Source organism: Chlamydotis macqueenii, chromosome 8 (assembly GCF_036417535.1).
Source record: "Chlamydotis macqueenii isolate bChlMac1 chromosome 8, bChlMac1.mat, whole genome shotgun sequence".
NCBI lineage: Eukaryota > Metazoa > Chordata > Aves > Otidiformes > Otididae > Chlamydotis > Chlamydotis macqueenii.
This window is the reverse complement of record NC_141563.1, coordinates 26,764,651-26,790,340: the sequence shown is the minus strand read 5'-3', so window position 1 is coordinate 26,790,340 and position 25,690 is coordinate 26,764,651. Positions and strand designations below refer to the sequence as shown.

General features: G+C 40.2%; 1 protein-coding gene across 10 annotated transcripts in view; it reads right to left on the bottom strand.

The window, feature by feature from the left end:
• The window catches only part of ST3GAL3 (ST3 beta-galactoside alpha-2,3-sialyltransferase 3), a 181,821-nt gene that overhangs the window by 132,726 nt on the left and 23,405 nt on the right, over positions 1 to 25,690 (bottom strand). For 6 of the 10 annotated variants that reach the window (XR_015259235.1, XM_086753784.1, XM_086753779.1 and 3 more), the window contains 2 exons: positions 6,437 to 6,484; positions 4,318 to 4,452 (listed from right to left, as the gene is read on the bottom strand). The exons of 1 other annotated variant lie outside the window; for it this stretch is intronic. Coding sequence is in view for 6 of the 9 variants with exons in the window: in XM_086753784.1 (XP_086609910.1) it covers positions 4,318 to 4,452; positions 6,437 to 6,484 (183 nt within the window). In the remaining 3 variants the exon portion in view is untranslated. Of the gene's footprint in view, positions 1 to 2,713; positions 2,824 to 4,313; positions 4,453 to 6,436; positions 6,485 to 25,690 lie in introns of those variants that run through there. 3 more of the 10 variants (XM_086753782.1, XM_086753788.1, XM_086753787.1) reach the window with 3 other exon arrangements.

The following is a 25,690-nucleotide window of genomic DNA, read 5'->3' as shown; positions in this document are numbered from 1 at the left end:
TCAGTGATGGAACTTACTGATTAAAACATTCTTTTCTGAGGCTTTTTAAATAACTACAAAAAATAATAAGATTGTAAAGCCACGTTCAGAAGGAGTAGAGCTGAGGCCACCCAGGCTCCGTAGGCCCTGCACCGACTGTACGCCCACCTCCTAAAGTCTGTGTTCCAGTTCTCTGCTCACCCCCATTTACTCTTTCGCACACAAGTTTAACAGCCTTTTTCTCCAGGTTATACCAGTAACACCAGGGAGAACCCCGAGTGTACTGGCAAGTTAAAGCCCAGTCCTTAGTGCCTTTCCTTGCTCTGTAAAAATACACAGGAGGAGCAGAACTGATATCTCTGTGAAGATAATTGCTTAACCCTTGCAGCCCAGTGCTAGAAGCTTGCGTCACCAACCTATGTCTGCATAGAACTACGTGCCCGTTTGACATTTCAACCACGCGTGTAAAAAAAATGATACTTCAAGAACTTCTAACGTAGCCTCATTTAGACTTCTTTTGCTCCCCAGAAAATAAAGGAACTCCCTCGACAATACTACTCCTACGTGGAGCGCCTGGTCTAGAGAAGCAGGATCAAAGCAAAAAGCACAGAGAACATTTTGATAACTGCTGGTACAATATTTTCTTGCGAGGTGGGAGTTTTTGCTATTTTATTATTAGAAAAGACTTAACTTAAAGAAAACGTCATAAACTTGAAACATGCTCATCCTTGCCTTACCCCTAGAATATTTCAGTCAAAATGGTTAAAATTGGGCAATATTCTAGGCAGGAAAAAAAAAAAAAAAAAAGGAGAATCATACAGCAATTCACAACACTGGCAGCAAAAGTTGGAATTTCACTTCTATTAAAAACGTTCATAGACTGTGTAAATTGATCTAAAGACACCAGTCCTGCTCCAAGCTCAATGTTTGTTTTCCAGACACTGCACCTGATGAAAACAGCCATATTTGATGGAAATAGATACACCAAGCAGTATCAGCCCAACTGAAATACAAAACTGTGAGTTCAAAGCAGGGAAGGGGGAAATCTGCCTCCAGTCACAAACCCCTGCATGCCCTAGTGACACCTAAAATCATGAGAATTCTACTTATTGTTTCAGATTTAGCAGTAAAAGGAAGTAATTTCCAGCTCAATACCTTCAAGGTGGTTTCTTTCTCCCCTGTAATTCCTGGTTGGGGCCCCCAAAGACATCTGGCCCAGCTTTACAACCTGAGGAAAGCAATACACCAGAGGGGTCTCCTTCATTAGACACCGCAGCTACATTATTCATCCCCCAGGCACAGAAAGAACAAATAAGCAATCACTTGCTGATAGCGCTGTATGGGTCATCCATCAGGAAGGTCTTTTGCCTGCTTGTCTTACCTCCAAAATAGGTATAGTAAAACAACAGGGAAAAAAAAAAAAAAAAAAAAAAAAAGAGGTCATTCCAGCATATTAAGTTTTAAAAGGCTCTGGTTACCTTAACATGGACTATGTAACTCCTTACAATTTTTTTCCTGATAATACTATAGCAACCTCCAAGGATACAAAAAGCAACTGACTGCCTTAAGCTGAATTTATGAAAGACTCCAATAGGAAGATGAAAAATTTCTTCCTATGCACTGAATATGCCCTTTTTCTTTTCCCAGGGATTCATCTGTTTAAAGCCAGACTACAACCTTTGCTAAATAAACAGTTGTTTCATTTACTACCATGTATCCACTTGGCTAATGGAGTTAGTGCTGCCCTACTGAATCTTCTGACATCTTCTTTATTTTAGAAATTGTATCGTATTTCCTAATAAAAGTCAAGAACAAGATTACCAAAACAGTAATCTATATTGGCTTTTAGTGACTTACAGGATGCACTGACTTGATACAGAGAGATGCCACATGATAGAGAAAAATCCCATTAAAATACTTTTGTTTTGAGGTATTCTTTAAGCCACTTCTTGGCATTTGCATCTCAACTCATTCACAGCTGTATTTTCAATGGGAGGAATAGAGCGTTAATAAGAAGACAGATGATGATACTGAACATGCTGGCAAAGTCACGTAAGGACTATGCAACCGATACATGACAGTCATTGGCAAAGGTTCAAGCAGCTCCCACAGTCTACAGCTCAAAGAAATAAAGAATGAAGTAGAAGTTCATTACTCAAAAATGAAAAGGGAAAAGCATTTCTGCAGAATAAAGCCACTAAAACCAGAAAAGAAAAAAAAAGATACAATCCTTCCCATTTATTTTCTACTTTCCAGGGATGCACAAAAATGCATCACAGTAAGCTCACCTCTCCTTTGCCATCACGATCACATAGCATTGAGACAGACAGTCAGAAATGCAATTTCGGGGGAAAAACCCAACACAAAAACCCCAACACACTAGAACCACATCAGCTTCAAAAGTAAATTAAAATTGTTTTCCTCAAACCAAGAGCACCTACCAGAGCCTCAAATGCTATTCATTAACATAATATCTAAATTAATTACCACTATCCTAGAAATCTGGGAAAGATCAGAGTTTGTAATTGTAGCTACCTATACTACCAGATTCTTATCAAGACAGGCAAAGAACAGCAAGTGTTCTTTTGCAAGTCACCAATGTTTTTCTCTCATGCGAGGAATCTGTTATGATTCTACCAATTTGATATCTGACTATTTCAGTTGTATTCCTATTTCTGGACGCCATCCATAGCACTCTCCATCCAAAATGTAGGAAAGTAGCCATCCAACTCACTCTGGAGTTGTATTTACAAGGACAGACATAGGGTTCTTCTTCTCATCCTTCACAAAGTGGTTGTCTGAGTATCTTCAACAGCTAAAGGAAACAGAGAAAGTTTCCTTCATAGTTCACAGAGCTTCCCCTAAAATGGTTAAAGACTTTAGCATAAGGAATTACTAACAGCAAACTCCTAAAAATAAGCGCCAATTTAAACTCTATGATTACTGCACTATCACTGTGAACTCAGCATCTTGAAGCATGGTCTGGCACGGCTTTCACAAGCACATGAGCTGCAGCAGATATGCTACTCTAAACCAAATTTCAAAAGCTCCATTTTCTTTCTATAAGTCAAGACAAACTTTGATAAGGGTTATGAATTAAATTGAAAAGAAAAATCAACAACAAAAAAAGTTAAAATATTCACATAGTTTGAGCAAGACCTCGATAACACTCGGTTGCCTGAGAAGACATGTTAGAACTATTGCATTTTAAGCGTGCAGTGAGAGCAACTGCTATACAACCAGTGGCCAAAACTGCAATCAAACATGTCTAACAACAGTGTGAGCCTACAGCTGTAAGGTATTTAGAACCTCAATATTTCTAGCAAGCACATTAGCAGATGGGAAAGCTGCACATTCAGTGTACTCCAATCTAAAACCTAACGAGGGTTAGAGAAGAAAAATTTAACTTGCTTGCTCTCAGACACAGGAGGTAGAAAAAGTCTTGAACAAAAATAGCACGAGTCTAAATTTGACCTTCAAGGCCCAATGTTTGATTTGCTAGCAACAAAGTAAAACAAAGCAACTAGAGAGTGAAGAAAAGAAGAAAAAAAAAAAAAAAGGAAAATAAAAAAGGAGTACTAGCTGTCTATGGCAAGCAAATGTAATCTAGGTCTCCTCAAACACCCTGTGTCCTGCTTAATGTTTCCCAAGTTCAGAGCATGACACCATCCTTTTTGAAATGGTTTCAGCTGAAACACTGGCCTAGACATCACAGCAAACATTTATCTTTGCTGCTCAAACTTTATCTTTCAAGGGAAGTGGCACTCAAAGAGAATCACAAAAACATCTGGACTTGTGAGGGCTAGACCACAGCATGAACCTCAAGACAGTTCAGTCTCACTCCAAGCATATTTGATTCTCATGTCCTCCAGGCTAATAATCTTCTGCGAAGCAGTACTTTAATGCTCCACAGCCAGATGATCTTCTGAATACTCAGTGCAGAAAGTTTATCCAGAATAACCTAGAGAGTGCCACTAATCTGAGATGCGTAAGGACAGGTTTCCGGCCTCCCTGAAAAGGGAGATTTGCATGTGGGACAAAGAGCTAAGGGGAAAACCAGTATAAGGACAGTCAATTCAAATAAAACACAAAAGCTGCAACCAGATACTGCCCTTCACATGGCATGATTAACAATTCCAAAGAGCAATTCTAAGAATCTGTTTAATATGCAAATATTAGTCAACAAGTACAAGGTTCTAAGCAGCATGAAATCTTAACAGGGAGACTGTTATTCACAGCTGTTTAATTCTGACTAGTAAAGAAAAAGCTGTATGTATTTTTATGTTTCAAAGTACGTAACTTTAGTCCCTTCTTACCCCAACCTGAAACATCACCTACTAGGAATGGCTGGGTCTGGAGCTGCCATTGTTTCTTTGGGTTCTTTCTGGGCTCTGTCTTTTCCTGGGTCTGCAGCAAGGTGAGATGGGATGGACAGCGGAAGCACAATAGTCACAGTTTTTCTCTCTCTCCTTCCTGTTCAACAAGGAAAGCTATCCCTCAGTCGGACAGACAGCACACATCTTGACATCTTATTAGGCATATCAGTTCAGAGCAAGTTAAAGTTCACAGTACAGTGAATGCAAAGTACTAAATATTAAAGCAATAAACATACAGCTCTCCTGGACATTTCTGAGCCTCCCTTCTCGAATATATGAGTTTTCTTCATGTTTCTTCAATGAAGAAATTCAATATTGTTGCAGTGGAAGGGTTTACAAAAGATCAAATTTTACTATCTTACTCCTAACCAATCCAAGACTGAATTGCAATATAGAAGCAGAACAAAGACCAGTGCTTTTCAAACAGACCCAGACAGTCTGTTGGCTTACATTAGCCTGTCTCCCACCTTCCACATTAACAGAACTCCAAAAGACACAGAGCAGTTGAGCCATTTTTCATAACTGGGTTTACCACACTATGGTAGTACCATAACACAACATCTATGGTTAACTCCATAGATACCTCACACTGAAAGCTATCCACAGGGTTACTGTTTTCACATCAGCTAGAAGCCAGAAGAGTATTAGGGGGAAAAAAAAAAAAATCCATAGTAGGTAACATTTAAAAGATTTACTCCAGGACAAATTCTGGTCTTAGCTGTACCAACATCAATCCAGCATAACTCCAGTGTAGGTATGCTGATTCAGCCAGACTCAGCTGTAATCAAAGTATTTCCCCGAATTGTACTCACAGATTTCATATCTCAAACCTATGCAACTTCCCCCCTACTTTTGCATACTAAAGAAACCATCACCCAGTACAGAAGGAGGCAGGCAACAATACACTTCAGATATGACCGACATGAATTAGTAGAAGGGAGTTAATAAAGGGGTTCTTCAACTCTGCACTCAGCACCCTAGAGATACTCCTACCTCAGATCATGCACCCAAAACAGATCCATTTTCAGATATAAGTTTTAGAGAAGATACAGGGAAAGCATTTGGGGTGTAGTAAACAAACCAAGTTACTACCACTAGCTCAGAGGTTAGTAAATCGGAAATCTGTGTTCAAGCTTTGCTGTTAGTGTCAGGCAGCAGGCTCTCTTTCAAACTGTGCAGGCAGAAGACACGTGCTATGTTGGAAGGCAGCGTGTTCCCCCATCAACCTAAGAGGAAAGGCTAGTAAGCAAGATTAATCCAAGTGAAGATTTTGCACTTTTTTTTTCTTTCCTGCGAGACAGTAAACACTCCTATCTTAAGTGTTAAGGGGTTTTAAGTTGTAAGAGGAATTCTTAGCATTTCCCTTGCACTTAATTTATTATTATACATACACTGTAAACTAAACTTCATCAAGTTTTGTGTTCATTATGGTACACCTTGGCTACAGCTTGTGTATTACACATAGCCAAATGGACAGTTACCGGTTTCATCAAGTGTCCCCAACGAAAAGAATTTTTATTTCTGGTTCCATTTAATTGAAGGTCATGCTCAGGTTCCAAAGCAAACTAGACTGGGCAGAATTTGCCCTGGGGTTGGATAATGCTGGTCAATCTCCACCCGAAAAAAAAAAGTTTCCAGTCCTATTTGTTTAGCTATGACTCTTTCACCTTCTCGTTCCTGGAAGCATTCCTGATGTCTTTCCCCAAATAACTCAACTGTTTGTTTAGCTGAGAAACTCTCCTAGTAGCAGGGAACAGTTTTTCTTCAGCTGGTGGGTGACATCATCTTGATGCTTTTCACATGAGAAAAGAAGCACAAACCACATCACTAACGCATGTAATGTGTCCAGGTCATCTGCCTCGCTGGGTAATGGAAGGGGTCCCACATGTTAATCCTCATGTCACACTGAGACCCTTCATACTTCCACTACACTTAGGAAAGGACCTATTTACCCATTTTGGCTAGATGGTTAATTCCCACAAAGTCTGACCTGGTGATCTGCCTCCCAACATGGCTAACATGTCCAATTAAGTAGAAGCCTTTTCATGAGGTGGGAGATAGAGAAGAAGGCAATTTTGTACCTGAGCCTATTGTATGTCCAACGGAGTCAAAGGAAAGAACCACTGAATCTGTAACACAAGAGTACAAGTTCATTTTCCCCTTTTTCTTAGCACCATTTCTTGCTGTAACATTTTCTTGTTATTTCACTTAAATAACTCGTTATGCTCCCTTCCACCAGGAAGCAGAACAACTTCACCAGCCAGACAGAACAACAGGCATCTAGCAAAGGCAGAACGCTGGAGTATGCAACAAATCATGTCATTGCCTAACAAAGTAGCTAGAATTTATTGAAAATACTTCGATTTTGTATCTAATAAGCTTGTTCAACCTTACCAAAACTGAATCATAATACCCTTTTCAGTGCTAGACTGGAGAGCTTTTCTTATCACATGTATGATCAATATTTTGTCCCCACTTAGGCGACTTGCCTGTTACAATCAGCTCTTCATTGATACTGTTTGCTAAGCCAAGTGTTTTATGCTCCTTGCAGTTCTCACCATGTTTTCCACATCTTTATTCACAGTAGTGGCTCCCCAGCTGAATGTATTTCAATTTATCAATATCCTTCATCTTTGTACTATATGCAGCACATGTGCCAAGTACCAAGAAAGTATAACCTCTCTACTTGATGCCCTTTTATTTTGCCATCTGGGCATCACAACAGCGCTTTGATCCACGATCGCAATGACAATTCTTGTGCACCAGTTAATGTCCGATACTTTTAGCCACTGCTTCATATGATGGGCACACTTTGCTTCAATTGTGGTTTACAGTTCCCAGTTTTCACGCAGGCAACTTGACGTTTGGTCACGTAGAAACCCGGTATTGCCTCTTGCACTCAGCTCACCCCATGACCCTGACCCTTTGTTAGTCATTCATTTTCCTCATGTAGCACTCTCTCAGAACCTGTTTGCAAAATTTCTCAGTCATAATTTGACGTTCTGTTCCAAGTGGAACTGCAATATGGTACCATGTTCAATGGTGAGTTTTTTTCCCCAGCTTTATTCATACTTGAGACAAACAAACACTTATTTTGGTAGTAAGCCTCTGGTTTGCCATTCATTTCGATGCCAATCCCAATTGAAGTAGAAGGTCTACTGAATTCTGCTCCACCGCCAGTGGAGCAGAACTGGGCCCAGAACTTAAAGACAGTTTGTCAATGGGTAAAATATAGCAAAGAACACACCACCATGACAGGATTAACAATTTTATGGAAAGAGAAGCTTTAAACTGACTCAGCAATAGCAGAACTGCCTTTCATCTTTAGCTAAATGAATAGATTAGATCCCTTAAAGTTTCTCTCTGTAACTTAGCCTCAGATGTGATCACACATCCTTTGCAGCACCACAGCAGCTGCCTTGGTGCAAGCCCTTAGCACAAGGCAAAAAGCCCAAGCACAATCAGATTTAGCCTGCTGAAGAGACAGGAAGCTCCTGCTGAACCACCTCACACCCGGGCAGGCTCCAACCGCAGACACTGACAGTTGCCACGGTTCAGCCGACAATAACCTGACACTGCACCAAGGCCCTGGCTTCTCTATACCATACATCAACCTCGTGCTTAGTTTGCAGTTCTTAAATATTCAGTAAGGAAGTGCTAATTTTCAAAATAAATATAGTAATATTGTTAATTTAACTAGATTTAAAACAATTTTTTAAAAGTAGGTTTGTGCTGTCCTAGATCCAACACTATGGTAGTTACATTAAAAAAAAAAAAAAAAGAAATTACTAGCTCCAAAACTTATTCCAACGAAAATAAAAATCCATCTGGACTTAACAACTCTATTTCCTCTTTTGGGAATAAAATTCAGACATCTTTATATTATTCTAAATAGCAAGGGTTTTAATTCATTTTAACTGCACTAAATTCATCTGCCATCAATTAATTCCGAAGTATCTCTGTGGGGTTCTACATTTAAAAAACTGTTGAGATTTTTATCAACATAAAGTATTGCTTTATAGTTAACGCCAGATTTAAAATGTTGTTCATTTTTCTACAATATATTTTGCATTCAAAAACCGCACATGAAATATTAGGACTTATCTAAGAATGGCTGAAAAGCATTGCAAGCACCAAATTAACACCATTACTGCAGCCCACAAAAACAGTATAATGTTTCATTCCCTTAACTGAGAACATTGTCTGCCTCCTGTAAACAAAAAAAATTACAAGCAGAGTAAGCACATGAGCTCTCTTTTCCAATCCAGGCCTCCTTGTGACTATTGGTTTCACAGTTTCCACATCAAATTCACTGTGAACAACCTGTATTACAATCAATTCCCCCTCCACCCTCACACGTAATTTCACAAACCATGGATCCTTATTAAAACACTGTGTTTATTTCTGGCATTAACACTTCAAAAGGGAAGAAGCTATAAATGGAAAAAGGCTGAGAACATAATCTTGTGTCACCTTTCTTCCACCCAGACAGCGATCTGCATTCAGCCAAATTCAGAGCTGCAGGTGGTTTTTGTCAGGAGTTGATGGAGATAAGCATTTCTTTGAGGCAAGCCAGATTTATTTGCAAATACACCAATTCCTGCTTCCACAAACATAAGAATAATTTTTTTTTTTTTGCTTCTAACTTCAAATCTCTTCCAGTCATCACTCAGTTCAAAATCCTCCCAGCTTTCTAGACTATTTTTTGCAGAGACAAAGTGGCTGCTCAGTCTGTGCCCAGTGCCTTCCCCCAAGCCCCTGAGCCCGCTCTATCTTTCAAAGGCAATCTTCAAAGGCTCTATCTTTCAAAACTTAGTAAGACATAATGTAAAACATACCCACTTACATGCGCCCTTGCTTTAGGTGCCAAGAAGTGTTTATGTCTGACGGAGCAGTCCCTAACCTTTCAGCTACCTACTTCCATAAAGCAGCTTAGATGTTTTGGTTTTTTTTCTTGCCGTCTTAACTGAAGAGCAGCCTTTGTGCTCCAATCATGAAATCTAACACCCAATAACTTGCCAATATGCACAGCTTAAGGCTGCACACAGCACAATGCCAGTCTTTTACATCTGTTTTCATGTTAGCTACAAACATCTTTTCAGTGGCTACAGTAGTTTAAAAAAGAAGGGAAAAAAAAAAACCCCAAGATACAGCAAAATCCAAATGCAATTCTGGACCTGATCCAATCCTTCAGAAGCAGCAAATACAGCAGAAACACTCACTTATTCAGAAGGCACTCAGTGCCAGGAATAACAACGCTGGAGACCCTCATCAGCCAGACTGCATATTTGCTTTGGGTCACTTTGTGTCAACTTTGGGTGAAAGTCGCATTGGGACCTATGCTCTGGGTCACTTTCCTCTCCCACCCACCATCCAGCTAGAGCATCAAAAATTGGACCAACATGTGAATCTGTTCCATCGTCACCCAAAAACCAGTGCTGGGTATGGCTACCTGAATGTGCTCCACCACAGCCCTTTTGGAGTGTGGAGGAGTGCCATAGGAGACCCCTCTCTTCCAGGAGAGCTCACTGCTATGGAACAAACAAAAGGATCCCGTTTGGTTCAGAAACCAAGAGCTCCAAGACAGTAGAGAGGCTCAATGCTGCTCTGGGAACAAATTTAAACTCTATTCCAACAATGCTCCATACTGGACATAGAGCTGAACTTGCCTTTGAAAGAACACAATTGGATTTGCACATTTGTCCTGAAGTAAAAAAAAAAAAAAAAAAAAATCCTACAAATCCGAGGTGGCTACATTTGTTGCTGCACTTGCCCCACAGTCCAAATAAGTTGTGAGGACTGATGTATTTCAAGGCAAGGGATGCACTTCAGGTGTCGCTGACCCCTTATCTCTTCACACGCACAGACCCCTTTCCACTCCAGTGTCCCCCATCTTAGGTTTCCTGCAAATCCTCCCTCCTGTTTATTTTGTTAACAGTGAGCTTTCTCAGGGCCTGGATAACTCCACACCACACTCCCCTGTCCTCCACACAGGCAAACTAAATTACTCATCTTGCTGCATATATTGTGCACCTTAGGTCTAGGCATTTCCAGACACCAGGTAACTATTTAACTGCTGTTCCTTACAGATTGTCATATCTTTTCTACTACTCTAGTCTCTGAACAGTTATGCCTGCACTGAAAAAAAAAAAAATTTAAGATACAGGTCTTCATAAAAGAGCGATGATCCTAACTAACAAACTGCAGATTTGTAAGACAAACAAGGCCATGTTGGAAAACATCTTAAGTTTCATACTCCAAGAAAGAGATGTGGACACCACAGGATAAACATTTAGCATCACGGCTGGGAACTGCACTCAAGAGATGTGTGGACACAGCTCTAAAAGCCCAGCTGTGTCAAGTTCCTGAAATCATGTAAGAACAAATACATGGACCAACTTCCAATGTAAATACTGCCCTTGCTTTGATTTTATCATTGATGAAAATGCAATACACAAACTGAAAACAAGCAGTGACAACACAGAATGAGAACAGCAAATATAATCCACGTTTAATCAAGAACCATTTCTAACCTGTATGTTTCACTAAGCACTGTTTCAGAATTTCAGTCAAGACTTTTACAGTAAGTCCCTCTGAGAAGGCATTAGCTTTTTTTGCTTTTTACAGATTCTCCCTGTGAGGTTTTGTAGATACTTGTCTCATCCTATTGGAAACCAAAAAAGTTGAACCAATAACTTGTCTTAAAAAAAAAAAAACCCACAAAAAAAAATCTAAACAACAACAACAAAAAAAAAAACCTCATCCAAACCAGACTTTAGTAATAAACCAACTTCCCCAGGAAAAAGAGAAATAAATAAATCAGTTTAAAAAAAATGATTGCGTGCTGCTTTGGAAATGATCCTGAGAAACCACAAACCATCAATCCCGCAGGAGTTATAAGAGTTTAATAATAAAGGCTTAGCACAGCCTCGATACCACATACCATTACAGTAATACACTCCACAGACCAAGCCAAACAGGGAACACAGGAATACATCGCACCATAAGGCTGTAATTTGGCACATCCATACAGAGACCCCGGCTCTGAGGTCTGCACTGCTTTCTCATATGCATGATCCCTGTTAAGTTTCTCATTCCACACCCCCACTCTCCAGATACTCCGACAGACTCCTACAGAACTGCAACCTGTATTTAATAACATTTAATGTAATTTCTACCTCTGGAGCTTCATCAGAGACCAGCTATCCCACAGAGCTCCATCACCCGGACTGGGGACAGCAATTGCAGTAACAATATTAAAGAACAAAATTTTGATACAGTGACAGAATGAAAAGAAAGATTTCAGGTGCTGCTTTTTTGCTGCAGAATTAGAAGACCATCCATAAAGAAAAGGGTCCGTCACTCAGCTGTCTCCCTTTTTCAGCTGAGTACTGAAAAGGATAGGATCAAACACCCCAATAGCCATCAAAATTTATTTTCTATTGGAGATCAATATTCTGTAACATACATGTACCAGAGAAGGAACACAATGCACAAAACTCTTCATAATTTAGAGATGAAAAGGTCAGTAATAACAAACACTATCCTTACATTTCACAGAAATGTAGCTCACAAAAGCAACACCCATCTCAGAAAACACACTACTGTCGGGATTCATTTGGCAAGATCTATCTCAGAGCATCCCCTGCCCCAGAGGAAAAATACTTGGAAAAAAATCCACTCTTATCGTGACGATGCAACATTCTGGATGATTCTTGGTATCCAAGGAACTGAAGGGAACTAAATAATCTCAGATCTGTTTCACAGATCTCACTTAGATATCTGAAGGATGAACATCCTTTCTCAGATTTGGTAAAACACAAGAACAACTGCCTGCAATTACAGATTGCTTGACAGGGCATCCCTCACTTCCTAATGCTTTGTTTTACTTGCAGAACAGAGATTTAGGGAATGGCTAAGTAATTTATTCAATCTAATGATAAATGTCATCCTGCTAATTTATTAAATAGCCTACTTTTGCATTAACGTTGTGTTCTCCTCCACTGCTTGGTTTATTCTGCTTCACTAAGCTCTTTCTTCTACAGCACGACTGATTTTCCTATTTCTCCACCTTTTTCCGAACACAGTGAGATGGCTGTGTTAAGAGCACCGGTCACTACAAGAACATCTTCTGTACCACGGCCTCAAGGATGTTCTGAGTTACTCATATTCTTTATTCAAAGCTCACAGCGCTAATTATGACATCCCCTATGCACCACTTCACACAGCACCAGCAAAGGTCAAAGGAAACCAATATAAGACCACTCTCACTAGTAAGCTCAGCTCCAACATATGTACTCTGAGAAAAACAGTCAGCAGTGGTCCCATGCTTCGAGACCACAAGAAGTTACAATCTCAAGTGTATTGTTGGAGCAGTGTTATTCTAACATTTTCAATATCTAAGATGAAGAATATATAAGGACGACACACACAGAGCACAGGCACAGTTCCTAATCACAGATGTACAAGCTAGCAGCAGTAAATACAGGGACTGCAAGTTTTGGCAGGAGTTTCAGTCCAGTGCTGTCTGCAACTGATAGGAGACCCAGGTTCAAGGTTCAAACTTATTCCCTTTATGGGAAGGGAAAAGTCACTCAGCAACAGGATACATCATCAGCAACAGGAAACATCTGATTGTAAAGAACACTTCCAATAAAGTCTGGATTTTCTACTTTAATACATTTTCTTAAAACAAGGCTGCACTACAGTGTTTCTGTAGCACTAAACCTGAATGCCCGTCCCTGTGCCACCTGGCTGTACCTGTATCTGTACGGAGATGTGGGAACGGGCTGGTGCTTGTTTTGTGTAACGCACCTGTGGGGGAAGAGTCACCCTCCTCTGAGAATGTCAGTCATTGTAAAATACCCTAAGAATGGAAAAATTTCATTCTGATCTAAATATTAATTCTGTTATGCACTGTACAAAGTTGAAAAGTTTCTGCATTGTTGCTCTAGCCAGCATCTCTTTAAATACCACCCTCACCTCTACAGTACCAACCTTTCAAGCACACAGCACTAAAGCAGGCCACACAGGTTCCCTCTCCATTTCTGTGGCTGACTTAACGACAGATACTTTTCACTGACAGATGACTTCACAACCAAGCTTAGAGTTGAACTCAAATTCCTTGGCCATCCACTCTGCCCTTCTTTGCTTCAGCCTGGAGCCAGCCAGTTTCTACACCAACAAACTGGACAGAGTGACCTGGCTCATGCACGAGCTCTGCCCCAGGCAGCGCAGACACAACCAGTTCAGAGCTGGTCTCTGCAAACTCACGGCTAAAGTAAAGCACAGCCAGTATGAGTAATCCTGTTATAACCTGTGAAACCCTGAAAAAGTTCTTAGATGAAATTGTTTCTCTTCTGTAAAAATAAACAATTTGATTTTTTTTCAAAGACCCTTGGAAGAAAAGGCTGGTGAGCCAAGAATGGATACAGCTAAGTATTATCACTGGTCTCAATAATTTTATGTGGCATGAAGATCTACTGGTTACATTGTAAACTTCAAAGTAATTCTCTATCAGGTCTCAATTTCCTGTCATTTAATTGAAACTACAACTCTCCTAGTGACATAGAACTTGAAAGATGTAGTAATATTTCTTTAATGAATTTTTATGAATTTCATGGAACCTAACCCACTTTCGTACTTGCTGTTGTGGCATTGCTCCTTTTCCGTCAGGACATTCATAATCAAGTGGCAAATTAACTAAGCAAGAAACAATGCTCATGTTCCAAACAGATGTATTTTTAAAATGCTCTGAGCATGCCAATTTTCTTTATTCCGCAATCAATGAAGTGAATGAAAAGACGTGGTGTCCTGCGCCAGCTGGCAAATGCTTCAGAAGGATATTACATTGCTATTGTCTTCAGCAGTGCCCAGATAGCCATTTAGCAGCAGGAAAGGCTGGTATGTTTTGCTCATAAGATCAGTATTTATTTGAATCTATTACATAACTTCGCAGTGCTGTGATCAACAAAACTCTGGGCAGAAGGACAACGTGGTGCTTCACCCTGAGCAGCCGGTATGTGCAGCTCCCCGGTGTCTGTCACAGCTCCCTGTTCCAGGGGAAGGCCAACAGCACCAGCCTCTCAAGTTGCTCTTTCCAGAAGAGATGGACAAACAATCCCCAAATGCAAAGGAGAAGGGGAAGATCAACGTGCTGGAGAAGTTCAGTGAAAATATACTTGGCTTTGAGGAACACAACAGTACAGAATGTACAGATCTACCACAAATCAAAAAACAAACAGGCCAAACTGTACCAATAAAGTTGATATTTAAGAGGTTTGTCTTTTGACAGAGAGAAACCCTTTATTTAATCCCAAGCAGATTCTCAGTATTTTAAGGAGCTTGTGTCATCCTAAGCCAAGTGTCGTATTTTGCTTTTAATTATTATTGTAGCCCCAAGAAGTCAGTCACACACCCGAATTCCACAGTGGAACATGTAACAAATTACAAACCAGCAAAACTTCTCTGGTCCAAGCTTACAATCCATGTGCAAGACAGAAGATGTATATTGGCAGTTGGAGAATTACACAGGAACAAACGTGAAAACACAGGTCGGTAAGGCAGTACCAGCTCAGTACAAGCACATTTTCCTGGGCATCAGGAGTAGTATCAGTCTTTAATCAAAGCAATATGAAGTAAAACTGTATTTTATTTCTGAATACAACATTCACGCTTTTCATCAAGAAATACAGTATTTGTGCACTCAAACTTAAAGCACTTGCTTTAGGTTCAGAATACATATCTTCTTCTCAATGTATATCCCCAGCTAATACTTTCAAATTAGGAATTCTTTAACATATTTATTTTAAGAGTCGCTACTAGTGTTTCCTAGGTAAACTGAAGAACAAAACAACAGTTGTCTTTATAACTAAAATTAACAGCAAACTCGTACATCGGATATATCAGTGGTAGAGGGGAAGCTGTATTCTGACTTACCTGTGCATGACTGTTGGGTCTAACTACAAGGAATGTTTAGAGGCTATACCAATTTAACCACCAGCATGACTTAAGATAGAAAACTACTGAATCAAAGGTAAATCTCATTATTCTATGTGGAATGTGTCTAATAATCATTAGTACAGCAAGTACAGTACTATTTAGTTCCAATAAGAATACTGGACAGGAGTGTTATAGATCACATCAATTTTTTTTTTTTTTATTAAAGCACCTAGCAACACTCATTTGGACACAACCCTTGAAAAACACACCCCTAGGTAATTTCCAAACTAAGGACCAGACTCAACATAATATTTTGGTGATGTAAAAGAGATGTAAGCAAAAATTAACTGGCCAATGCTCTCTGGCTGCTTTCAATCACACTTCAGAAGGTGTAAATTGTTCTTTAAGTATTTTTAAAAACAATTTTAAGCTAATAATACTTATTTATTTCAATCATTAGAAAAATGTAAATAGCATACTCCATTCAGTTTTCTTGGTTAATGCTCATGCACATAATTTTCACATAACTTTTGGAATACCAAACAGTTTTGATATTAAAAAAAACTCAAAACATTCAAACATGAATACTTTACTACATACTAACAGTTTAAAACTATGAAGAAAGCAAAATATACTTAAGTTTGTCCTTAAAAAAAAAAAAGTTTAGTTTCAAACTAAAGAAAAATATACTAAAATTTATTGATTAGAAGTTTATTGCACAGCACTAGTACAATGAAAATTGATCCTGTATTTTCATAGTGCAAAGAAAAGATATACTGTAACCTTAGATATTATAAAATGCAAAGCATTCAAAATTAGAAGTTACTTTACTCTTCTAATGCTTTTATTAAACATGGACATGGGCTTTTAACATTAACAAAGTACAGTCTAAGAACCGTATTACTGACAGCATCTTAAACTTACATATGCTCACACAGCTGCCAGAAAGCTCTGGATGGCTGCTGCACATTACCTTTGCTTTACATAAATAAAGATACTTATATGCAATTAATGGCAATCGGGACAACAACTATTTTAATAGTCTGGTCTTGTTTTTATGCCTCCTGAAGCCATCCAATTATTTTTTTTCCTCCCTCTCCCTGGTACGGAAAAAACTTTTTCTGTGCATTGACTTTTCCAACAAGCTCTCAGAAACCCCTCCTTCCTCGAAAGCAGAAATAGGGAACTCGCGTTCTTGAGTTTGAAAATTATCTACTACTTGTGATATTGAGCCAGTGGACAAAAGCCTTCCAAAACCTTAAAGCACACAACAAACTGCCCAGCTGCCAGAATAACTGCCACCAAGTTCATCTGTACAGCTTTATAGTGACACTTCTCTCTCCTGTGCCTGTCCCCAACCCAAATAAATGACAGGGAAGAGGAAGGTACAAGAAAAGCGTATGAGCATAAGACATCTTCTGAATACAAGTGCTGTACAGGCATCTTCTCTAGAAAACGGCGATGTTCTACTTCCTTTTGTATTGCAAGGACCCACATGAAAGTTGATATTGAACAGAAAGTTTATTGGATGCCTTTTGCACTCATGTTTCTTGCAGTTTGGGGCCGGGGGAAGTTCGGGGGGTTTTTGTTTGGTTTTCAACAGCATCACCACAACTTATTCCAAAATCTGAAGATGCTTCTGTCCTGTCAAATCCTAAAACTCATTAAGTTTCCAAAACATGCACCAAAATTTGGATTTGAGGTCCTACACAGTACATCATTTTACAGGTAGTAGATATATGCAGAGAGACACCAGCATATGTATACGTTGTATCAAACTCAAATGTCTTGAAGAGCAGGTTGTGTGCCTTCAGCTTGTCTTCACCTTGCAGCCACACTAACTGGTCCTACAAAGGGCATTACGTCTATGCAAAAGCCTTGCATCATCTTAAACCAAACAAACATTCACACATTCAAACCTCAAATAAAGATGTTTCAGAAGTCATTTGTGCATCCTAGAAGGATGCCAAAACCAAATCCTACTCTCTTCTCAGAGTATCCACTTGACTTTGAAAGCTCCCATACTCAGAGGAAAAAAAAAAAAAAACAAAAAAAAAACCAAAAAAGCATCTCTCAAACGAAATGCCAAAACCATGGTAACTTTGAACAGTGCACATATAGATTTTAACTTCCTATTACTTTCTTTTACAGAAGTGTTTGATTAAAAAAAAAATACTACTTCATCAAAACATAAGAAAAATAACCCAGAGATGGATTAGAAACTGTCAGTAGTGTCTCATTTCCATGTGCAGAAATTGCTGGACAATGAAAAACTTATTCAAATAGCAGCAGCGGAAGTTGATCATCACACCACCCAGGCCCTGGACAAATACAGCTGGAGACAATCTAAAGAAAAAGCGTTCCTCCTATCACACCACATAAAAAAATACAATGAATCCCTTTAAATTAGCACTTGGCAGAGAAACAAGCCAGTGAGAAAAACTTCAAGGCACCCAGAAGGTTAAATACTAAGAAACATTGGTTCTAGACTAGAATCAATGAAATTAAACTGCTGAGCACCTAACTAAATCATTTCACAAAGTAAGCAAGCCTTCTTTAAAAAAAAAAAAAAAAAAAAAAAAACAAAACACACCAACAAACTCTCAGCATAATTTGAAGCCAGCAGTGGCTAAAGGCACAACCAAGCTGCAACTCCTCCATGGGCAGGGGCAGAAAGGACTAAAAAAAGAGGCCAGCCTCACCTCCAGCTACAAGAACACTTACTGTCCAAGGATAAATTGTATTGAAAAGGTCTCTGACTGTCAGAAATGAGGCTTACAGTGATACAAAGCTCATGTGCAGAACAGAAATAGGCAGTAAATTACCAGAGGACAGGCATGCAGATAAGTAATGTGACCAGGCTCATCTGGATACTGTATCCAAAAATCTTAAGGGTAACCTTATTTGGGAAAGCCACAAAGTCTCCTGCAGGTTTGCAGCAGGCAAACACAGTAGATAACATTCTTATTATTGTTATTATTATGATGATGATTGTTAGCTGGAACAATATTGAAGGAAAGAAATTAAAAATTTTTTAAAAGTTCTGTAGAAAGGTAATTATTGAAGCAACTCCTTTTGTTTGGTCACATGCATCCAAACATATTCTTCTTCACTTCTTTCTAAAACAAACACTAGAAATTTTAAGCTCAAAATGATCAGATCTGCCACAATACAATAGCCTATGCTGTTCAGCCACGCCTCTGAAACACCCATGGTAGCTTTGCTCTTTAGAGTGGCCATGTAGATTTTCAGAAGATCAAGGGCCTCTGGAAAACAAATGAAACAAACAAAAAAAACCACCCCAAAATCACAAAGCAAAAAACACCCCAGATCAATGAACTACTTCAATCAAAACATCAAAACAAGGAAGCAGCTTGCTTAAGAACAGTAACCTAGCATCCAGCAGTACCAGCATCACCGAAACATCAAATGGTTTTGATGAAGTTTGTGTGAGACTGCCAACTCTACTTCACCAAAAGCTGGAGCTTTCAAAGATGAGAGCTGCCAAGAGCAACTCCCATTCTTAAATTAATTCCATTTCCACAAAGAAAACTCACTGTAATGTCAGAAAGACAAACCTTCCACAGCACTCCACGACAGACCCCATTCCTTACAAGCATTTCCAGCCACCTGCTGAAGCATGCTTCCAGCCAGGATTTCACAGGCTCACTGGGATTCACAAATTTTAGAGTTTCACCATTTCTGGATCACTCCACTAGCAGAGTTCCTTATAAAAGGCAACAGTCATTTTATTAACCTTACTCTAAAACAGCTGCCTCATCTAACACAACTTAATTTGACTGGCAAAAAAAACCCGACAGCTTGACGTTGGCAGGTCTGGGATCAATTCAGAAATGGAAAATGGCCTCCTCTTGGTTTGCGACAAGCCATCAACGTAGCCAACACTTGGCCATACGTTTGACTGCGAAATTGCCTGCACAACTGAACAGATGATAGGGAAAGGGAGGGGAGGATTAAGTGAAGGGAAACAGCAAGGAGCAGGGCATTCTATGAATAAATAATACTGCAGAAGCCTGAGACACCAGTTCACAAAACACAAAGGACTGCCAGTCATTCAAAGAAAACAAACTGTATGTTTCTAAATGGCTTAAGCTGTTGGTTTTTAAGACAGAGTTTGAGTGTGGGGGAAGGATTTCTTTTGGTTTTGTGAGGTTTTTAAACTTCACTAAAAGAGCATCTTTCTCAGGCTGGATAACCTTGACATTCTTTCTAAACCACACTAAAACAAACAGACCCACTAATTCTCCCAAACCAAATCAAGTAATGGCAGCACTAACCATAATGGATGCTATTCAACTCAATACACAAACCTGAGCATCTCAAGGCCAAGGGCTCCATATGGAGAAATGCGAGCCAAAAGCAGGATTTAGGGCCAACTTCAAAATTGCACATATGGAAGAGAACTGCAACCACCTTAAGATCCTCACTGCATCCAAGCAGGCAGTTATCACCAGCTCCAGCCCCACAGACACTTGAGAGAAGGAAATGAGATTTATCAGTTGCAGCAGACCACTTTCCCACAGCTGGTTTTAATTAAGCTAATTTGGTGGTAGTGACTAACAGCAAGCAGAGCCTTCTCAAATCACTTTGCAAGTATTTTTGCCAGCACTTCACCATCTGTGCTGACCAGGAATACTGGATACTAACCAGGATGTTATCTGCCATTCTGTCTGAGGCACAGCACTTAGAGTGGCATATCCACTCCCCTTAAACATCAGCTGGTACGGGTAACTGGGTGTGGGGAGAAGATGCAGAACTTGAAGAAAGGTACCAGACGAATTCCACTGAGAAAACCACTCCTGAAAAGGCAGCTGGATCATTTGGCAGAATTCTTGCCAATACCCTGCCCATACCCACGCTACATGAGAGTTATTAGTGACTATGTCGATACTGAACAGATTTTGGAGCTGTAAGAAACAAAACCACCTACAGAATTCCTAGGTTAGTTGTGCAGTCAGCTCCTCTAGGCCAGTTTTCCTTTTGTGGGTACATACCATGCTAGCTTTACCATGAAGAAATGCTTTGGGTTACAGCATGATCTCAGAACAACCCAGGGCATGGCTAGACTGTGCAAATTTAAACCCCATTTCCAGGCACACATAAAGGGATGGAAATCGGTGTCATTTTAATGATTCTAGACTAACTAGATGGAAGTTTTCCTAAAGTAAACCTGTGTCCAGCAATCGGAATCAGAGAGACCAGTGGCATCAGTACCAGCACTGGTATGTAAGAACAACACATGTAAGGAACAGGTGTACCAGTAAATGCAAATTAAGAACATGCCAAGAGAATGTATAGCCTTCCGCAGGAAAATTCAGCACTTACCCAGACCTGGCCTGTCTGGTTCACTCAAGGTATAAATTTCAGATACAAAAAATCTCTAGTTCAGATTAAAACATGAGACCTAGCCAGCTCACCACAAATGCAGGCTGAGGTATTAACACTACTGATGCTCATGCCAGGGAAGTCACAGAATCAAGCCTTAAGTCACAACCAAGGCAAATTGCAGGACCACAAACCTAAGCTTCAGGAAAGCAGTATTCAGCCTATTCAGGGACCTTCTTCAGAGAAACCGATAGGATATGGGCCTGGAGCGAAGACTGGTGCAGGAAAGTTGGTTGATTTTGAAAGATTACATCCTCCAAGATCAAGAATGATCCAGCCCAATGTGCAGGAAATCAAGCAAAGGCACCAGGAGAACTGCATGGTTGAACAAGGAGCTTCTGACAAAACTTAAACACAAAAAAAGTACATACAAGAGGTGAGAGTGAGGTCGGATGAGCCAGGATAAATATAGATACAATACCCTAGTGTGCAAAGACTGGCTTAGGAAGGTCAAAGCCTGCCTGGAGTTGAAAATGGTGAGGGACATGAATGGCAACAAGAAGCACTCTTATAGGTAATTAGCAGCAAAACGAAAACTGGGGAAAACGTAGGTCTCCTGCTGACAAAAAAAAAAAATATGGAAAAGGCCTCAAGAAATGGGCAGACAGATCTTAAGTTCAGCAAAGGGAAGTGCAAAGACCTGCACCTGAGGAGGAATAACTCTATGCCGTACAGGCTGAGTGCCAACCTACTGGGAAACAGCGTTGCAGAGAAGGACCTGGGAGTCCTGGTGGAGCAGCTGAACGGAGCCACCAATGTGCCCCGGTGGCAAAGGGGGCCAACAGCACCCCGGGCTGCATCAGGCAGAGAGAAGGGATCCTTCAACTCTGCTTAGCACTGGAGAGCTGGGTCCAGTGCTGGGCTCCCCACTACAAGAGAGACATGTTGGAGCAAGTCCAGTGAACCAAGATGATTAAAGGATTGGAGCATCTGCCATATGAGAAGCTGAGAGCTGGGATTGCTTAGCCTTGAGCAGAGAAGGCTCAGGAGGATCTTAGTAATGTAACCTGATAGGAAGGAATAAAAAAAGGCAGAGATGGACTCTTCTCAGAGGTGCTCAGTGAAAGGACAAGAGGCAACGGGAACAAACTGAAAAGCAGGAAATTATATTTAAACATAAGAAAAAAATCCCATTGTACTATGACAGTGAAGAAGATCGAGAGCTGCCTTCCAGTCCCAACCATTCTGTGATTCTGTGAAACACCCTTGTTCTAAATGAGCATTGCTTTCAGGGTTTTAGTGCAAGTACTTCCCCTCAGGTTAGTCTGATTCAGGACTAATTAAATGCAGAGGAGTTAACTGCAAAGACAAGAAACCTTCCAGCCTGCCATAATGCTGTGCCAGGAAAGAAGTCTTAACAATGCATTTCAAAGTGAGAACTCAATTTATCCTGAGTTGAGCACAGGATAAATCTAATAACTGCAAGGTTAGGGTTCATTTACAAAGAATTTCCCACCCAGGATAATGAAATATATTCTTACGGCTACTATTTTGAGTACAGGAGTGAAAAGCCAAGAACGATCCTGTTGAGGTCATGGCTATTACCCACAATAAACTGTGCTTTACTACTGGCTCTCACAAGAGGAGCAGCACTTAAGTAAGTACAAGAGTGTGCAAACTGGAGTGTTCTGGCCAGGAATTACCCAGGTTAGCTGGCAGGATTCAGGCGGTTTCTCTGCAGTTGTTCAATATATTCAGTGTGACTGAAGTGTCCTGCACTGAAAACTTCCCCAAATTTCACCCATCAGAAGACTTCAAGCAGATTGATTATTAATGCCCCACATTCTGCTGTCAAAATGTAAACAGTGATGCCACAGAAGGCACAGCTTCACAACACAGACCCAAACAGTCCCTGAACCCACTCCTCCATGTCCCTTCCTCTGAGCCATCACAAGGAGCACCCTGGTTGAAGGCTCAAACTGGCAAAATGCTTTTCCCTTTTGGTCTTCTGCTGGTTTAGACTAGGCTGGCATTGTTTGCCACGCAATCGGTGCAACAGAAACAGCTGGCTCAAGGTAAGCAGTAGAAACAAGGGTTAGGGTTGAAGCTCAAAGAACATGAGTGATGTTTCAAAACACATTTATAACCAGTGCTAGCAATGTTTCCTGTAGCTGAAGTGCCCAAAAGAGCACCGGTACCTCTGTATGCACTCCTCCTCCATCTTAGCTCAACCCCTACATATCTCTTCTGTTTTCTGCTCCCGAATCCATCACTAAAAGCTACCCTACCATTCCAGAAACATGCAGAAGAATGAAGACAAGACAGAGGAAACAGTTATCAGAGGCCTATTAATAAATGTATTTCAAGGTCATCTACATAAGGTCTTCTCCCAATGAAATCACATTGTAGTGCCAGTAAAATCATCCATGTGGACAAACCACAATGAAAGGTATACTCATCAGCTGAGGAACTTGGGGCTTCAATGATTTTGCTACTATATCTACTAGATGTTGTACCTACAAGAGGTCTTCTCTGACATTATGGCTTAAATCAGTTTGCCAGGCGGAAAACTTTACTTGCAAAGTAGTTCTTTTTACCAGTGTAGTATCAAATAAACACACAATAGTATTTCCAACAGCATAAGTACATTACAGTACAATTAGAATACAGCAGTGACCGAAATGAAGGTGTCTCACTCCCAGAATTACAAATTTCAACCTCAAATAAATACCAACCTCAAGGTGTACTTACACAGTACTTTGGCAGCAAAGCAAAATTAAGCAAAATTTTCACACTCTGTGTGGCCAGCACATCACTGCAACTCCCCCCAGTAGAGCCGTGCCAAGACAACTGCTCCCAGGGGGCAGGAGGATGTAAACTGGATCACTGAATAAGAATAGGACAAAATACACCAAAAATACCCCTTAAAAATGCTGCTATGCAGTTACTTACAGCAGATTTGCCACCAAAATCAACATAACATGTAACTAAACCCTCAGAAACTTTGAGTTGGAAAGCTCAGGTCCTTTCCACAGGACTGAAATGATTCCTGGCAAAGCAGTAACATTCCTTAAAAGCAGGTCTTAAATAACTGCACACCTGTCAACATTCAAATAAAACATAACTCCGTGGTGAAGAGCAGCCAGAGATTATGTAAGAATGTGGTAAATAAAACAGAGCAGGAGAGATTCTTGTAAGGCTGTCCAATAAAAGAGATGGAATAATTGCAACTTTTCCCCAAACCAGTACTTTTCTTTTTTACACTTTTTCTTCAGAAGAAAAACTCTCTGGAAAGTTCTCCAGCATAATCAACATCTCAATCTAGAACAGAGAAGGAACAGTCTTTCCACAACACTGAAGGAAAAACAAGCTATATCAGAAGACACATCTTTGAAGCACTTTTTATGACAGCAAAAATAATGAGAAAACATTCTTTCTTAACTAGGAGATTGTCCACAAAAGTACTTAGTAAATCCATAAATGGATGGGATGAAGATGAGGCAGTGACCCAAAGATGACTATGTAATAACATGTCAACAGTTCCAATGACCAATTTATTAGGAGGGAAAAAAAAAAAAAAAAAATCCAAGCTCTGTGTGAAAAAACACATTTTTTAATCTTACAGTACCCTCTACTGTTACAAACCAGTATAGCATAAGATGAAGCTGAGCCCTGACCATCAGGAACACCCAATGCATCAAGAACACCTATCTAGCTTTATTCATTAACTACCTAGCTTCCTGTAAAGATGTTCCAATTTTTGGTTTCTTCCCATTACAGAGCCAAGTTTTGGGTTGGTTATGGTGTTAATCTATTTCTTTCCCCAAGACATTTTTCTGTTACTGGAATGTGACACATAGTTTTAGCCTTAATAATAATAATGATAATAATAAACTAAAGAGGATTCCCTCTAAGGAAGACCATATCCAGTCAACATCACAGTAGTATTTTCTGGATAATTTCTATAAAGCTAGAAGTGGCTTTTAGATTTTAAAATCAGTGCATCATCTAACAGCCACACATCACAGAGAAATCCAAATATTCCATCAGAAGATTCTTCAAAAGGCAGCTTGAAGGCTACACCCCATTGCAAATGGCCTCAGGGTAACAACACAGGTAGACTCCTCTACTTCTGATATCCTATGACCACACACCCATCCTCATGCTGGAAGAAGGACCATCACCCTGCAGATTCAGCACAGCAAGAGCAGAAATGGGAAGGTCAGGCAGAGAGTCCTGTATCTTCTCCTTGGGACGAAGTTTCCAGATCCATTCGCAGAGAGTCACTGTGAAGCTTCAGCACAAGCCCTGAACTTCAGAGAATCATAGAATCATAGAACAGTTTGGCTTGGAAGGGACCTTTAAAGGCCATCTAGCCCAACCCCCCTGCAAGAAGCAGGGACATCTCCCACCAGATCAGGTTGCTCAGAGCCCCATCCAACCGGGCCTTGAATGTTTCCAGTGATGGGGCATCCACCACCTCTCTGGGCAACCTGTTCCAGTGTTCCACCACCCGCATTGTAAAAAAAAAAAAATTTCCTAATATCCAACCTGAATCTACCTCCCTCTATTTTAAAACCATTACCCCCTTGTCCTATTGCAACAGGCCCTACTGAAGAGTTTTTCCCTGTCCTTCCTGTAGGCCCCCTTTAGGTACTGAAGGTCACTATAAGGTCTCCCAGGAGCCTTATCTTCTCCAGGCTGAACAGCCCCAAGTCTCTCAGCCTGTCCTCAGAGGAGAGGCGCTTCAGGGAACGCCGCCCTCAGAGTACCTAGCTGATGATCTTTATCACAGAGAAATTCAGAAACTGGGTGTACATACTGTTCTTCTCACATCATGTGGAAAGCAAGGGGAGAGAGGACAGACTATATGAGCACTATAGGGCAAAAAAGTGCTCCTAGGCTTGACTTGAAACACAGACATATTCATCACAGAATGCCTGTACGAGCAAGGAGGAAAAGGCATACAAGAGCAAGGAATGCTCTAACTAGATTATGTGGTTAAAATTACTGTCCAAAAACTGAACTGCAAGCCAATACACTGAAGT